At 55.7% G+C, this 15,838-nt stretch overlaps 1 protein-coding gene across 12 annotated transcripts in view; it reads left to right on the top strand.

The window, feature by feature from the left end:
• The window catches only part of LOC140471320 (sodium channel protein type 8 subunit alpha-like), a 512,936-nt gene that overhangs the window by 5,995 nt on the left and 491,103 nt on the right, over nt 1–15,838 (top strand). For all 12 annotated transcript variants that reach the window (XM_072567324.1, XM_072567320.1, XM_072567321.1 and 9 more), the window contains exons 2-3: nt 12,792–12,984; nt 15,046–15,379. In XM_072567324.1, coding sequence (XP_072423425.1) covers nt 15,104–15,379 — 276 coding nt within the window. In that variant the 5' untranslated portion in view covers nt 12,792–12,984; nt 15,046–15,103. The remainder of the gene's footprint in view (nt 1–12,791; nt 12,985–15,045; nt 15,380–15,838) is intronic.

The raw sequence follows: 15,838 nt of genomic DNA, 5'->3' as shown, positions 1-15,838 counted from the left end.
CCTCCCCCCCCCTCCACATCCCCTTCACTCCCCCTCCCCTTTCCTCTTCCACTCCCTCCCAGTTCCCTCCCCTCCCCTCCCCTCCCTCACCACTCTCTGCTCTTCACTCAGACCTCCCCTTCCCCTCCACTTCCCCTTCTTCCTCTTCCCCTTCCCCTCCCCACTTCCCATTCCCCCCTCCCCCTTCCACTGTCATCTTCCCCTCCCCTGTCCAATTCCCCCTGCCCTTCCCCTCCCCTCATTTTCCCCTATCCCTCTCCTCTCCTTCCCTCCTCCCCTCTCCCCTCCTTTCCTAATTCCCCTTCCTCTCCTCCCTCCCCCTCCATTCCCCGCCCCATTCCTTCCCTCCAAACCTCCCCATTCCTTTTACTTAACCCTCACCCTTCTCCTTCCCCCTCACCCCTCCCCTCCCCTCCCCTCCCGCTTTTGTGCCCCTCACACTCCATTCCCTTCCCCACTCTCCTTTCCTTCCTCTCCCCTTCCCCTTTCCCTTACCCCCTCACCCTTAATTCCCCTCCGCTTCCTTCCCCACCCACTCATCCTCCCTTCCACCCAACCACCATCTTCTTCCCTGCCCATTCCTTCCCATCCCCCCTTGCTTCCCCCTCTCCCTTCCTTCCCAGTCCTGTCCTCTCCCTCCCCTTCCCCTTGCTTTCTCCACCCCTTCCCTCTCCCTCCCCTGACCCCTCCCCCCCTTCCTTCCCCCTCCCTCAAGCCCTACTCCTTCCTTCACCGTCCCCCTCCCCCTTCCTTCCTTACCCTTCCTTCCCTGTACCCCCCTACCCCTTCTTCCCTATCCTCTCCCCTTCCTATCCTCTCCCCTTCCCTATCCTCTCCCCTTCTCTATCCTCTCCCCATCCCCATCCTCTCCCCTTCTCTATCCTCTCCCCATCCCCATCCTCTCCCCTTCCCCATCCTCTCCCCATCCCCATCCTCTCCCCTTCCCCTTCCCCATACTCTCCCCTTCCCCATCCCCATACTCTCCCCATCCCCATACTCTCCCCATCCCCATACTCTCCCCTTCCCCATCCCCATCCTCTCCCCATCCCCATCCTCTCCCCATCCCCATCCTCTCCCCATCCCCATCCTCTCCCCATCCCCATCCTCTCCCCATCCCCATCCTCTCCCCATCCCCATCCTCTCCCCTTCCCCATCCTCCCCCCTTCCCCATCCCCATCCTCTCCCCATCCCCATCCTCTCCCCTTCCCCATCCTCCCCCTTCCCCATCCCCATCCCAATCCTCTCCCCTTCCCCTTCCCCATCTCCATCTCCAACCTCTCCCCTTCCCCATCCTCTCCCCTTTCCCACCCTCTCTCATTTCCATCCCCATCCTCTCCCCTTCCCCATCCCCATCCTCTCTCCTTCCCCATCCCCATCCTCTCCCCTTCCCCTTCCCCATCCTCTCTCCGACCCTACCCCCATCCTCTTCTCTTCCCCATCCTCTCCCTTCCCTAACCCCATCCTCTCCCCTTCCCTAACCCCATCCTCTCCCCTTCCCCTTCCCCATCCTCTTCCATTCCCCATCCCCATCCTCTCCCCTTCCCCATCCCCATCCTCTCCCCTTCCCCATCTCCATCCTCTCCCCTTCCCCATCCCCATCCTCTCCCTTCCCCATCCCCATTCTCTCCCCTTCCCAATCTCCATCCTCTCCCCTTCCCCATCTCCATCCCCATCCTCTCCCCTTCCCCATTCTCATAATCTCTCCTTCCCCATCCCTCTCCTCTCCACTTCCCCATTCCCCTCCTCTCCTCTTCCCCACCCGCTCCCCTTCCCCATCTCCAGCCTCTCCCCTTCCCCATCTCCAGCCTCTCCCCTTCCCCATCTCCAGCCTCTCCCCTTCCCCATCTCCAGCCTCTCCCCTTCCTCATCCCCTCCTCTCCCCTTCCTCATCCCCCTCCTCTCCCCTTCCCCATCCACTTCCCTTCCCCATCCCCTCCCCTTCCCCATCCCCTCCCCTTCCCCATCCTCTCCACTTCCCCATCCCCATCCCCATCCTCTCTTCTTCCCCATCTCCATCCTCTTCCCTTCCCCTTCTCCATCCTCTCCCCTTCCCCATCCCCAACCTCTCGCCATCCCCCTCCTTTCCCCTTTCCCATCCCCCTCCTCTCCCCTTCCCCATCCCGCTCCTCTCCCCTTCCACATCTCCCTCCTCTCCCCTTCCCCTTCCCCATCCCCTCACCTTCCCCATCTCCTTCCTCTCTCCATCCCCATCCTCTCCCCTTCCCCATCCCTCTCCTCTCCCCTTCCCCATCCCTCTCCTCTCCCCTTCCCCATCCCTCTCCTCTCCCCTTCCCCATCCCTCTCCTCTCCCCTTCCCATCACCAACCTCTCCCCAAACCCAACCTCTCCCCATCCCCAACCTCTCCACATTCCCATCCTCTCCCCTTCCCATCCCCAACCTCTCCCCATCCCCAACCTCTCCCCATCCCCAACCTCTCCCCATCCCCAACCTCTCCACATTCCTATCCTCTCCCCATCCCCATCCTCTCCTTTTCCTCTTCCCAATCCTCTCCCCTTCCCCATCCCCATCCTCTCCCCTTCCCCATCCCCATCCCCATCCTCTCCTTTTCCTCTTCCCAATCCTCTCCCCTTCCCTATCCCCATCCTCTCCCCTTCCCCATCCCCATCTCCATCCTCTCCCCTTCCCCATCCCCACCCCTTCCTCATCTCCATCCCCATCCCCATCCTCTCCCCTTACCCATCCCCATCCTCTACCCTTCCCCATCCCCTCCCTTACCCTATCCCCATCCTCTACCCTTACCCATCCCCATCCTCTACCATTTCCCATCCTCTACCATTTCCCATCCCCATCCTCTACCATTCCCCCATCCCCATCCTCTACCCTTCCCCATCACCATCCTCTCCCCTTCCCCATCCTCTCCCCTTCCCAATCTCCATCCTCTCCCCTTCTCCATCCTCTCCCCTACCCTATGCCCATTGTCTCCCCTTCCCATTCCCATCCTCACCCCTTCCCCTTCCCCATCCCCTCCCCTTCCCAATCTCCATCCTCTCCCCTTCTCCATCCTCTCCCCTTCCCCATCCTCTACCCTTCCCCATCTCCATCCTCTCCCCTTTCCCATCCTCTACCCTTCCCCATCTCCATCCTCTCCCCTTTCCCATCCTCTCCCCTTCCCCATCCCCATCCTCTCCCCTTCCCCTTCCCCATCCCCATCCTCTCCCCTTCCCCATCCCCATCCTCTCCTTTTCCTCTTCCCAATCCTCTCCCCTTCCCCTTCCCCATCTCCATTCTCTCTCCTTCCCCATCTCCATTCTCTCCCCTTCCCCATCTCCATCTCCATCGTCTCCCCTTCCCCTTCCCCATCCTCTCCCCTTCCCCATCCCCATCCTCTCCCCTTCCCCTTCCCCTTCCCCATCCCCATCCTCTCCCCTTCCCCATCCTCTTTCCTTCCCCATCCCCATCCTCTCCTTTTCCTCTTCCCAATCCTCTCCCCTTCCCCTTCCCCATCTCCATTCTCTCCCCTTCCCCATCTCCATCTCCATCGTCTCCCCTTCCCCTTCCCCATCCTCTCCCCGACCCTATTCCCATCCTCTACCCTTCCCCATTCCCATCCTCTACCCTTCCCATCACCATCCTCTCCCCTTCCTCATCTCCATCTCCATCCTCTCCCCTACCCTATGCCCATTGTCTCCCCTTCCCTATCCCCATCCTCTCCCCATCCCCATCCTCACCCCTTCCCCTTCCCCATCCCCTCCACTTCCCCATCTCCATCTCCATCCTCTACCCTTTCCCATCCTCTCCCCTTTCCCATCCTCTCCCCTTTCCCATCCGCTCCCCTTTCCATCCCCATCCTCTCCCCTTCCCCTTCCCCATCCCCTCCACTTCCCCATCTCCATCTCCATCCTCTACCCTTTCCCATCCTCTACCCTTTCCCATCCTCTCCCCTTTCCCATCCTCTCCCCTTTCCCATCCTCTCCCCTTCCCCATCCGCTCCCCTTTCCATCCCCATCCTCTCCCCTTCCCCATCCCCATCCTCTCCCCTTCCCCATCCCCATCCTCTCCCCTTCCCCATCTCCATCCTCTCCCCTTCCCCATCCCTCTCCTCTCCCCTTCGCCATCTCCATCCTCTCCCCTTCCCCATCCCCATCCCCATCCCCATCCCCATCCTCTCCCCTTCCCCATCCCCATCCTCTCCCATTCCCATCCTCTCTCCTTCCCCATCCCCATCCTCTCCCCTTCCCCATCTCCATCCTCTCCCTTCCCCATCTCCATCCTCTCCCCTTCGCCATCTCCCTCCTCTCCCCTTCCCCATCCCCATCCTCTCCCCTTCCCCATCCCCATCCTCTCTCCTTCCCCATCCCCATCCTCTCCCCTTCCCCATCCCCAATCTCTTCCCTTCCCCATCCCCAATCTCTTCCCTTCCCCATCCCCAATCTCTTCCCTTCCCCATCTCCATCCTCTCCCCTTCCCCATCCCTCTCCTCTCCCCTTCCCCCTCTCCAGCCTCTCCCCTTCCCCATTCTCATCCTCTCCCCTTCCCCATCCTCCTCCTTTCACTTTCCCCATCCCCTTCCCCATCCCCATCCTCTCCCCTTCCCCATCCCCATCCTCTCCCCTCCTTCATCTCCATTCTCTCCCCTTCCCCATTCTCATCCTCTCCCCTTTACCCATCCCCCTCCTCTCCCCTTCCCCATCCCCATCCTCTCCCCTTCCCCATCCCCCTCCTCTCCCCTTCCCCATCCCCATCCTCTCCCCTTCCCCATCCCCATCCTCTCCCCTCCTTCATCTCCATCCTCTCCCCTTCCCCATTCTCATCCTCTCCCCTTCCCCATCTCCAGCCTCTCCCCTTTCCCATTCACATCCTCTCCCCTTCCCTATCCCCCTTCTCACCCCTTCCCCATCCCCCGCCTCTCCCCTTCCCTATCCCCATCCCCATCCCCATCCCCATCCTCTCTTCTTCCCCATCCCCATCCTCTCTTCTTCCCCATCTCCATCCTCTCCCCTTTCCCATCCTCCTCCTCTCCCCTTTCCCATCCTCTCCCCTTCCCCATCCCCATCCCCATCCTCTCCCCTTCCCCTTCCCCATCTTCCCTCCTTCCCCATCTCCATCCTCTCCCCTTCCCCATCCCCATTCTCTCCCCTTCCCCATCCCCATTCTCTCCCCTTCCCCATCCCCATACTCTCCCCATCCCCATCCCCATCCTCTCCCCTTCCCCATCCCCCTCCTCTCCCCTTTCCCATCCCCCTCCTCTCCCCTTTCCCATCCCCCTCCTCTCCCCTTCCCCATCCCCCTCCTCTCCCCTTCCCCATCCCCCTCCTCTCCCCTTCCCCCTCCTCTCCCCTTCCCCATCCCCCTCCTCTCCCCTTCCCCATCCCCCTCCTCTCCCCTTCCCCATCCCCCTCCTCTCCCCTTCCCCATCCCCCTCCTCTCCCCTTCCCCATCCCCCTCCTCTCCCCTTCCCCATCCCCCTCCTCTCCCCTTCCCCATCCCCCTCCTCTCCCCTTCCCCATCCCCCTCCTCTCCCCTTCCCCATCCCCCTCCTCTCCCCTTCCCCTTCCCCCTCCTCTCCCCTTCCCCATCCCCCTCCTCTCCCCTTCCCCATCCCCCTCCTCTCCCCTTCCCCATCCCCCTCCTCTCCCCTTCCCCATCCCCCTCCTCTCCCCTTCCCCATCCCCCTCCTCTCCCCTTCCCCATCCCCCTCCTCTCCCCTTCCCCATCCCCCTCCTCTCCCCTTCCCCATCCCCCTCCTCTCCCCTTCCCCATCCCCCTCCTCTCCCCTTCCCCATCCCCCTCCTCTCCCCTTCCCCATCCCCCTCCTCTCCCCTTCCCCATCCCCCTCCTCTCCCCTTCCCCATCCCCATCCTCTCCCCTCCTTCATCTCCATCCTCTCCCCTTCCCCATCTCCAGCCTCTCCCCTTTCCCATTCACATCCTCTCCCCTTCCCTATCCCCCTTCTCACCCCTTCCCCATCCCCCGCCTCTCCCCTTCCCTATCCCCATCCCCATCTCCATCCTCTCCCCTTTCCCATCCTCCTCCTCTCCCCTTTCCCATCCTCTCCCCTTCCCCATCCCCATCCCCATCCTCTCCCCTTCCCCTTCCCCATCTTCCCTCCTTCCCCATCTCCATCCTCTCCCCTTCCCCATCCCCCTCCTCTCCCCTTCCCCATCCCCCTCCTCTCCCCTTCCCCTTCACCATCCCCATCCTCTCCCCTTCCCCATCCTCTCCCCTTCCCCATCCTCTCCCCTTCCCCATCCTCTCCCCATCCCCATCCTCTCCCCTTCCCCATCCTCTCCCCTTCCCCATCCTCTCCCCTTCCCCATCCTCTCCCCTTCCCCATCCTCTCCCCTTCCCCATCCTCTCCCCTTCCCCATCCTCTCCCCATCCCCATCCTCTCCCCTTCCCCATCCTCTCCCCTTCCCCATCCTCTCCCCTTCCCCATCCCCTCCCCTTCCCCATCCCCTCCCTTACCCTATCCCCATCCTCTTCCCTTACCCTATCCCCATCCTCTTCCCTTACCCTATCCCCATCCTCTCCCCTTCCCCTTCCCCATCCTCTTCCCTTACCCTATCCCCATCCTCTCCCCTTCCCCATCCCCATCCTCTCCCCTTCCCCATCCCCATCCTCTCCCCTTCCCCATCCCCAACCTCTCCCCATCCCCCTCCTCTCCCCTTCCTCATCCCTCTCGTCTCCCCTTGCCCATCTCTGTCGTCTCCCCTTCCCCTTCCCCATCCTCTCCCCTTCCATATCGTCTCCCCTTCCCCATCCTCTCCCCTTCTCCATTCTTTCCCCTTCTCCATTCTTTCCCCTTCTCCATTCTTTCCCTTTCTCCATTCTTTCCCCTTCCCCATCCCCTCACCTTCCCCATCCCCTCACCTTCCCCATCCCCTCCCCTTCCCCATCCCCTCACCTTCCCCATCCCCTCACCTTCCCCATCCCCTCACCTTCCCCATCTCCATTCTCTCCCCATCCCCATGTTCTCCCCTTCCCCATCCCCGTCCTCTCCCCTTCCCATTCCACATCCTCTCCCCTTCCCCATCCCCAAACTCTCCCCTTCCCCATCTCCATTCTCTCCCCTTCCCCATCTCTCTCCTCTCCCCTTCCCCATCCCCATCCTCTCCCCTTCCCCATCCCCATCCTCTCCCCTTCCCCATCCCCATCCTCTCCCCTTCCCCATCCCCATCCTCTCCCCTTCCCCATCCCCATCCTCTCCCCTTCCCCATCCCCATCCTCTCCCCTTCCCCATCCCCATCCTCTCCCCTTCCCCATCCCCATCCTCTCCCCTTCCCCATCTCCATCCTCTCCCCTTCCCCATCTCTCTCCTCTCCCCTTCCCCATCCCCATCCTCTCCCCTTCCCCATCCCCATCCTCTCCCCTTCCCCATCCCCATCCTCTCCCCTTCCCCATCCCCATCCTCTCCCCTTCCCCATCCCCATCCTCTCCCCTTCCCCATCTCTCTCCTCTCCCCTTCCCCATCCCCATCCTCTCCCCTTCCCCATCCCCATCCTCTCCCCTTCCCCATCCCCATCCTCTCCCCTTCCCCATCCCCATCCTCTCCCCTTCCCCTTCCCCATCCTCTCCCCTTCCCCATCTCTCTCCTCTCCCCTTCCCCTTGCCCATCCTCTCCCCTTCCCCTACCTTCCCCATCCCCATCCTCTCTCCTTCCCCATCCCCAAACTCTCTCCTTCCCCATCCCCAACCTCTCCCCTTCCCCATCCCTCTCCTCTCCCCTTCCCCATCCCTCTCCTCTCCCCTTGCCCATCCTCTCCCCTTCCCCATCCCCATCCTCTCCCCTTCCCCATCCCCATCCTCTCCCCTTCCCCATCCCCATCCTCTCCCCTTCCCCATCCCCATCCTCTTCCCTTCCCCATCCCCATCCTCTTCCCTTCCCCATCCCCATCCTCTTCCCTTCCCCATCCCCATCCTCTTCCCTTCCCCATCCCCATCCTCTCCCCTTCCCCATCCCCATCCTCTCCCCTTCCCCATCCCCATCCTCTCCCCTTCCCCATCCCCATCCTCTCCCCTTCCCCATCTCCATCCTCTCCCCATCTCCATCTTCTCCCCTTCCCCATTCCCATTCTCTCCCCTTCCCCATCCTCTCCCCATCCTCATCTCCAACCTCTCCCCTTCCCCATCTCCATCCTCTCCCCTTCCCTATCCCCATTTTCTCCCCTTTGCTGTCTCCATCCTCTCCCCTTTCCCATTCTCATCCTTTTACCTACCCCTTACACATCTTCTCCCCTTCCCCATCTCCCTTCTCTCCCCTTCCCCATGCTCTCCCCTTCCCCATCCCCAACCTCTCCCCATCCCCAACCTCTCCCCTTCCCCATCCTCTCCCCTTCCCCTTCTCCCCATCTCCCCTTCCCATCCCCCTCCTCTCCCCTTCCCCACCCCCTTTCTCCCTTTCACCATCCTCTCCCCTTCCCCATCCCCCTCCTCTCCCCTTCCCCATCCCCCTCCTCTCCCCTTCCCCATCCCCCTCCTCTCCCCTTCCCCATCCCCATCCTCTCCCCTTCCCCATCCCCATCCTCTCCCCTTCCCCTTCTCCATCCTCTCCCCTTCCCCATCCTCTCCCCTTCCCCATCCCCCCTCCTCTCCCCATCCCCCTCCTCTCCCCATCCCCCTCCTCTCCCCATCCCCCTCCTCTCCCCATCCCCCTCCTCTCCCCATCTCCCTCCTCTCCCCATCCCCCTCCTCTCCCCTTCCCCCTCCTCTCCCCTTCCCCCTCCTCTCCCCTTCCCCCTCCTCTCCCCTTCCCCCTCCTCTCCCCTTCCCCCTCCTCTCCCCTTCCCCATCCCCAACCTCTCCCCTTCCCCATCCCTCTCCTCTCCCCTTCCCCATCTCCCTCCTCTCCCCTTCCCCTTCCCCTTCTTCTCCCCATCCCCATCCTCTCCCCTTCCCCATCTCCCTCCTCTCCCCTTCCCCTTCCCCTTCTTCTCCCCATCCCCATCCTCTCCCCTTCCCCACCCCCATCCTCTCCCCTTCCCCACCCCCATCCTCTCCCCTTCCCCATCCCCATCAACCCCCCTTCCCCTTCTCCATCCTCTCCATCCTCCCCCCTGACCCATCCCCATCTCTCCCCATCTCCTTCCCCTTCCCCACCCCCATCCTATCCCCTTCCCCATCCCCATCCTCTCCCCTTCCCCATCCCCATCCTCTCCCCTTCCCCATCCCCATCCTCTCCCCTTCCCCATCCCCATCCTCTCCCCTTCCCCATCTCCATCCTCTCCCCTTCCCCTTCTCCATCCTCCCCCCCTCCCCTTCTCCATCCTCCCCCCCGACCCATCCCCATCTTCTCCCCATCTCCTTCCCCATCCCCACCCCCATCCTCTCCCCTTCCCCACCCCCATCCTCTCCCCATCTCCTTCCCCATCCCCATCCCCATCCTCTCCCCTTCCCCATCCCCATCCTCTCCCCTTCCCCATCTCCATCCTCTCCCCTTCCCCTTCTCCATCCTCCCCCCCCCCCGACCCATCCCCATCTTCTCCCCATCTCCTTCCCCATCCCCATCCCCATCCTCTCCTCTTCCCCATCCCCATCCAACCCCCTCTGTCTCTCCCCCTTCCTTTCTTCCTCCCTCCCATCCTTCCCACTCTCTCCTCCACTCTCCCTCTCACTCTTCTACTATACTCTCTTCATTCCCCTTCCCTATCTCTCCATAACCCCTCTCCCTCTTTCCTACTCTCTCCTTCTCCTCCTAGCCCCTGTGTCTTTTCCTGTCTGTACCCAACTCTCCATCCCTTCTGTATCTCTCCCTCCACCCCTCTTTCCCACTTCCCCTTTCCCTCTCCCTCTCTTGCCCTCTCTCCCTCTCAATCCCCCAACTTTCCCTCTTACTCACCCCTACTTTCCCCCTCACTTACCCCTGCTCTCCCACCTCTCCTTCCTCTCTATCCTCCCAACTCTCCCCCAATTCACCCCCCTCCCAACTCTCCCCATCCCTCCCCTTCCACTCTTTCCCCCCTCTTTCTCCCCGCCACTCTCTTTACCCCCTTCCCCTCTCTCTCTTGCACCCCCTCTACCTTTCTCTCTCCTCCTCTCCCCTTTTCCGCTCTTCCCTTCCCCTCCTTTCACCCTTCCTCCCCCTGCCCCTCTAACTCCCCCTTCTCCCCTTCCCACTCTCTTCTCTCTCTCTCCATATCTCTGTTGCTTGCAACCCCACTCTGTCTCTCCCTCCTCTCTCTTATTCCTCCCCCCTCTTTATTCCTCCTCCCACTCTCTGTCCCTTGCCCCATGCACCCATCTCTCCCCAGTCACATTTCTGTCTCTATCTCCTCCCAAATCTCTCACATCTACTCTCTGTCTCCATTCTCTCCCTCTGCTCTCTTTCTCTCCCCTCCTCTCTCTCCCCCTGTAATTCTCTCTCTCTTCCTCCTCTCTTTTTTCTGTCTTTCCCCTCCCCCTTCTCCTTCCTCCTATTCTCCCCCTCCCCCTTCATTCTCTCCTCCCCCTTATCCACTTCTCCCCTCTCCATTCTCTTACCTCCTCTCCATCCCCCTCCTTCCTTTCCCTTATCCTCCACTCCCTCCTCTCTTCCCATTGTTTTTCTCTGTCTACATATCTCTCTCCCCCTCTCTCTTCCCCCCCCCTCCATCCCTCCCTACCCAGCTCTCTCCCCCTCTCATTCTCTGCCTCCCTTCCCCTCTCTCGTCCATCCCTCCCTCCCTCCTCCTCTCTCCCCCTGCCTCCTTTCCCCCTCCCTTTCCCTCTCCCCTCTCTGCTTTGCTCCCTCCCTCTCTCCTTTCCATCCCTCCTTCACCTCCCCTTCCCCATCTCTTCCGTTCTCCACTTCTCTTGTCTCTGCTGTGTCTTGCCCACCTTTCTTCTCTCTCTCTTCTCCCTTTTTCCCTACCCTGTACTCTCTTTCCGTCCCCTCCTCTCTTTTCACATCTCCCCTCTGTATCCTCTCTCCCCCCCGCCCCACGCCCTCCTCCCACCCTCCTCTCTCTTCCACTCCTCTCTCTCTCTATGTGTCTCTTCTCCTAATCTGTGTTTCTCTGTCTCCTCCCCTTCTCTCTGTCTGTCCCCATACCTTTCTCCTCCTCCCCCTCTCTCCTGCTCCTTCCCTCTTTCTCTCTCCCCCAACCCCCTTTATCTCTCTCTGTCTGAATTATATAAGCAGACATTATTTGACAGAGGCGAGTCAGGTTGGGATTTTGGTAAGGATCGGCATAAAAAGTACTGGATGCCTGAAGACTGCAGTATCTCCTCTTCCTACCCACCCCCTCTCTTGAAGCCAGTGAACCTAGCCCTATATATCTTAATATTAATTATTTACACCTATTGCATTCTCTGTACACACTAGCGATTGATGTGTTAAGGGAAGGCTGTTCTGAGACCTCTAGGATGTGTTGGTGGGTGGAAATTGGGATTTGTTATGGGATCTGGAGTGCCAGTTGTGGGGATGAAGTGGTCATAGTGTCAGGTCGGTGTGTGGCAGAGGCCTGGAGGTGTGATGTGGCAAAGGGAGTTCCTGATTTATTTTTGAGGAGAGGGAAGAGGGGAATTCTTTTTCTGAATGAATGTGTGGCTAAGTTTAAGATGTTTTGGAATTGCATCTTTTTTCTTGGTTCGGAAAAAAAGGCCCAGGAAATAATCATCTTGGGTCCATGCTGCAGATAACATGCAAAATGTCATACAGTTTATTGCATAATTTGGTTTCCAATTTATAACAAAAAGAAATTAATGCTTTCAAGAGTTGGTAATGAGTTATTGACTTTGGTGCATTTGTTGTTGATGCATCTTATGCTTTGGAAAAATATGCATTCCTTGATCAGTGGATAAAAGTCTTGCATTCGTGGCAAATAGTGGAAAACTTGAGCTATCCCATCTCCTCCACCTTTCTGAGGGTAATCGATGTGTCTGGCTTTTCCTCCTCCCTCCCCATATTGTTTCTGGTTATTGTATATGCACATATTGCATTTATTTGCATGGTGTTGCCCAATCTGTATGTGTCTCTCTTTCTCTCTCTGACACATACACATTAGCCCCTGAAGTCCTCTCTGAGCTTACAGACAAGAGTTGCAGTGGTGAATTGACAGCACCAGCTGCTAGGTTTTGACCCCAATCTCATTTTTTTCTTGACCCCCCCCCCCCCCGAAAAAAATAGTACAGCGACATTTCTAAGAAGAACACTTCCACGCTTCCTGATCTGTCAGGCCCACGCCCATTCAACAGTCTCTGAAATACCAACCCCCACCCCGTCTTGTTCCAGTATACATTTCACGTGGGGCTGGTTGGCAGTGCCGTAAATGCCACTCGACCCTCCGGTTAATAAGTGCTTGGCAGCTCAGGCAAATTGCAGGATTTTATTTCCAATGAGCCATTGGCCAAGAGGAGAGGGCGACTACACCGGGAAGCAATTAGGGACGTCAAGATTGTGCTCCCCCACCCCCCCCCACTTCCCCTGTCCACTTGCTACAGTGGGCTCTTTGCATGGCTTTGACTTGGGTGTGGTTTTTGCACTGTATTTATATTGTGCATCTCTTAGACCGATCTGCTTATATAAACAAGTCCACTGCAACCACATTTTGCCATTAAAATTCAACCTGCACAGCTAAAAAAAAACATCAGATGTAGCACAGGGAGCGGCGTTGCTAGTTACAGCGAGAACCAGTGACGGGTTGGTAATGAGGTGTACTGTAGCAAGTATTCTATGCTTATTTTGATTGAGAACGATTGTGTGCTCTTACCCTTGCAATTTCACATCAGTTCAATCAACATGGTTATATTTATGATACCTGGCATTGGTTTATCAGTTCACCCCCCTCTGTGTTTTTCTTTAATGTTAATATTTTATCGTTTGAGCGATTAAAAACTGCATTTTAAATTTCAGCTTGCAGCCTCTATGCTGGACACGTGATTGCCATTCATTATTGATTACCTTCCTGCTGATGTAGCTGAAACAGGCATCGGATAAAGAAATAACCTGGAATTGATGCTCCATTGATCTGCAAAGGATTTGCAAAGAAATGTCCAGTGTCTGAACATGAATTAAGACCAGAAAAATACAAACCCAAATCCAGAAGGTAGGTCCAACGGTTAACAAAAAAAAATCGAAAAGCTCGCAACTGTGTTCTGGCTGCTTTGAGCCGAAATGGCTCCAGTTCTTGGCACTGAGGCGAGCAAGCAGATTTGAAGGCAGGCAGGCGGTGTTATATTCTGGGGGGGGGGGAGCATGGAGACCAGGGCATTTGACGTCGACATGTGTGGTAATAATGATAAACCGAAGGCTTGTTTGTATAGTGTGAGTTTTTATTTGTAAAACTTGGTGCGTTCAGGTGCCATTCATTCATCAAGTCTCTTAGACTTCGTAATAGCTGAATTAGGATGGGTGAAAGTAGAGTGGGTTTCAACTGTGTACTAGTTTCTTGAGTTAAGTGTTACTTACCTTGGCCTCGGGTCTAAGAAGGATTTTACAAACATCAGTGCCAACTTTGACTTTCAGTTTCACGATAAGACAGGATGAAATCTTATCATAACTGTTTAATGAGGTATGTCTTGTTGGTAAAATTACACATTGCATCTTGTCGATTTGACTCCTCATAATGTTAAGACAAGTAATGAAATCAATAAATGAGTTTTGAGTCGCCATTGCAGGGTGACAGTTTGCTGAATTCAAACTGACGATCCAGATCTAGATTGTGTTTTTCTCTTCAGTATATCATGTCACAACTGAAACTGCAATAAAAATAGTGACGTTAGGAAGGGAAGTTCAATGTGGAAGAGGTCTGGTATACTCCAGCCTCTGATGAAAGATTTAGATTGATAATGTGTGCATATCCCAGTTTGAGCTGTCATTATGTAACATGGAAAGCGACCATTACCTTGTACACTGCAGTAGTTGGAGAGTGTACACATCATTGAAATAAGATCTTTGAACACTTAAAGTTTCGCAATCATTCACCTGCCTCAAAACAAGACCACCACTATTCTGGCGATATTCTGTCCCTTGTGCAGGCTCTCATTGAATTAGACCCAGCCTGAAACAAACCCTTTGAGATCATGTGATCTACTCAAAAGAGAACTTGCTCTTTCGAAGTGGGATGCTGAAATTTAAGTTGTGGCTGAATTTTGTTTGCAAATGAACTATGCTGAAAGATTATAATCTGAATATGTAACACTGCATTTGGAGAGGCAAAGATGAGTTAATCTGCAGATTTTTAGATGTCAAGGGTCCGTGTTAATGCATTAACGTGGTAGCTGTTTGAATTTCGGGTTTCATGGCAACAATTGTAATTGGGACATTACTGGATTCCTACATATCTTATCTTGCTTTCCCTGTGCCAGTGTGCATGTTTTGCCACATTATGCAACAATAAAGAAAAGCTATTGGTCAAATTTAAAATGCAGTGTTGAAAATGTTAACACTTTACCTTTTGCCCACATTTCAGTGCCAATGTATTTACAGTCTCAGAGTCATAGAGACGTACAGCACGGAAACAGACCCTTCAGTCCAACCCGTCCATGCCGACCAGATATCCTAGCCTAATCTAGTCCCATTTGCCAGCACTTGGCCCATATCCCTCCAAACCCTTCCTATTCATATACCCATCCAGATGCCTTTTAAATGTTGCAATTGTACCAGCCTCCACCACTTCCTCTGGCAGCTTATTCCATACAAAAAAGTGTGAAAACGTTGCCCCTTAGGTCTCTTTTATATCTTTCCCCTCTCACCCTAAACCTATGCCCTCTAGTTCTGAACTTCCCCACCCCAGGGAAATGACTTTGTCTATTCACCCTATCCATGCCCCTCATGATTTTATAAACCTCTATAAGGTCACCCCTCAGCCTCTGATGCACCAGGGAAAACAGCCCCAGCCTATTCAGCCTCTCCCTATAGCTCAAACCCTCCAACCCTGGCAAATATCCTTGTAAATCTTTTCTGAACCCTTTCAAGTTTCGCCACATCCTTCCTATAGCAGAGGCTTTGGGGCATTTCTGAAAAACCTGGTCAGGGGTGCAATATAAACCTTTGTTCTCATTAGTTGAAGGAAATATTTAATGGGTAGTCTCAGTGCTAAATATCAATTCTCTTTAGTTGATGATCCGTAATTTTATTCTTAAAGTTTCTTTGATTTTTCTTTTAGACAGAGCTGTCCCATCCTGGAGGCTACATAATTGAAGACATTGTTGCAGGATGAAAAGATGGCAGCGCACATGCTTGCACCGCCAGGCCCTGATAGTTTCCGCCTTTTCACCCGTGAGTCTTTGGCTATCATTGAGCAGCGGATTGCTGAGGAGAAGAAAAAAAAGCCCCCCAAGCAAGACAGCAGTCACCGAGATGATGATGATCAAAATAAGCTTAAACCAAACAGCGACCTTGAAGCAGGCAGAAGTTTGCCATTTATCTATGGCGACCCCCCTCCTAAATGCATTGCTGAACCATTGGAGGACTTGGACCCTTTTTATATAAATCAGAAAGTGAGTGCCTTGGACAACGGTTAATAGCTCTTTTTGCAGGGGCAAAGCTGTAAGATCAGATTGAAGTACCAGAAGTGTGGTTGGAAGATTAGGTTTGATATTTCCCACTTGCAAAGGTTAACAGTCATGTGCCAATAATTGTCTGAGGGGAAATGGGTCTCAAGTTATAAGTTTAAGTCTACATTTTGGTCTCATGTTTCTGGTACCTTGTAAAATTGGATCATACCTCCCTCGTGGCAATTTTACAGTCTCCGCCTTGATCTGTAACTGACTTCCATTTGAAAGAGCTTTGTACATTGTCCCGAGTGCCTTGGCAACAGCCACAAACTTGCTTTGATTTTTTATGATCAATTGGGTAATGATTACAAAGTCACAATTTCCAAGCATATGCTTTTTTTTCCCCTGGTTTTTAAAATGAGTGTTTATCTGGATTATACTGGCAGTCATGCGATGTTTTCA

The sequence above is a fragment of the Chiloscyllium punctatum genome, chromosome X, assembly GCF_047496795.1.
Source record: "Chiloscyllium punctatum isolate Juve2018m chromosome X, sChiPun1.3, whole genome shotgun sequence".
Taxonomy (NCBI): domain Eukaryota; kingdom Metazoa; phylum Chordata; class Chondrichthyes; order Orectolobiformes; family Hemiscylliidae; genus Chiloscyllium; species Chiloscyllium punctatum.
This window is presented reverse-complemented; position numbering and strand designations above follow the sequence as displayed.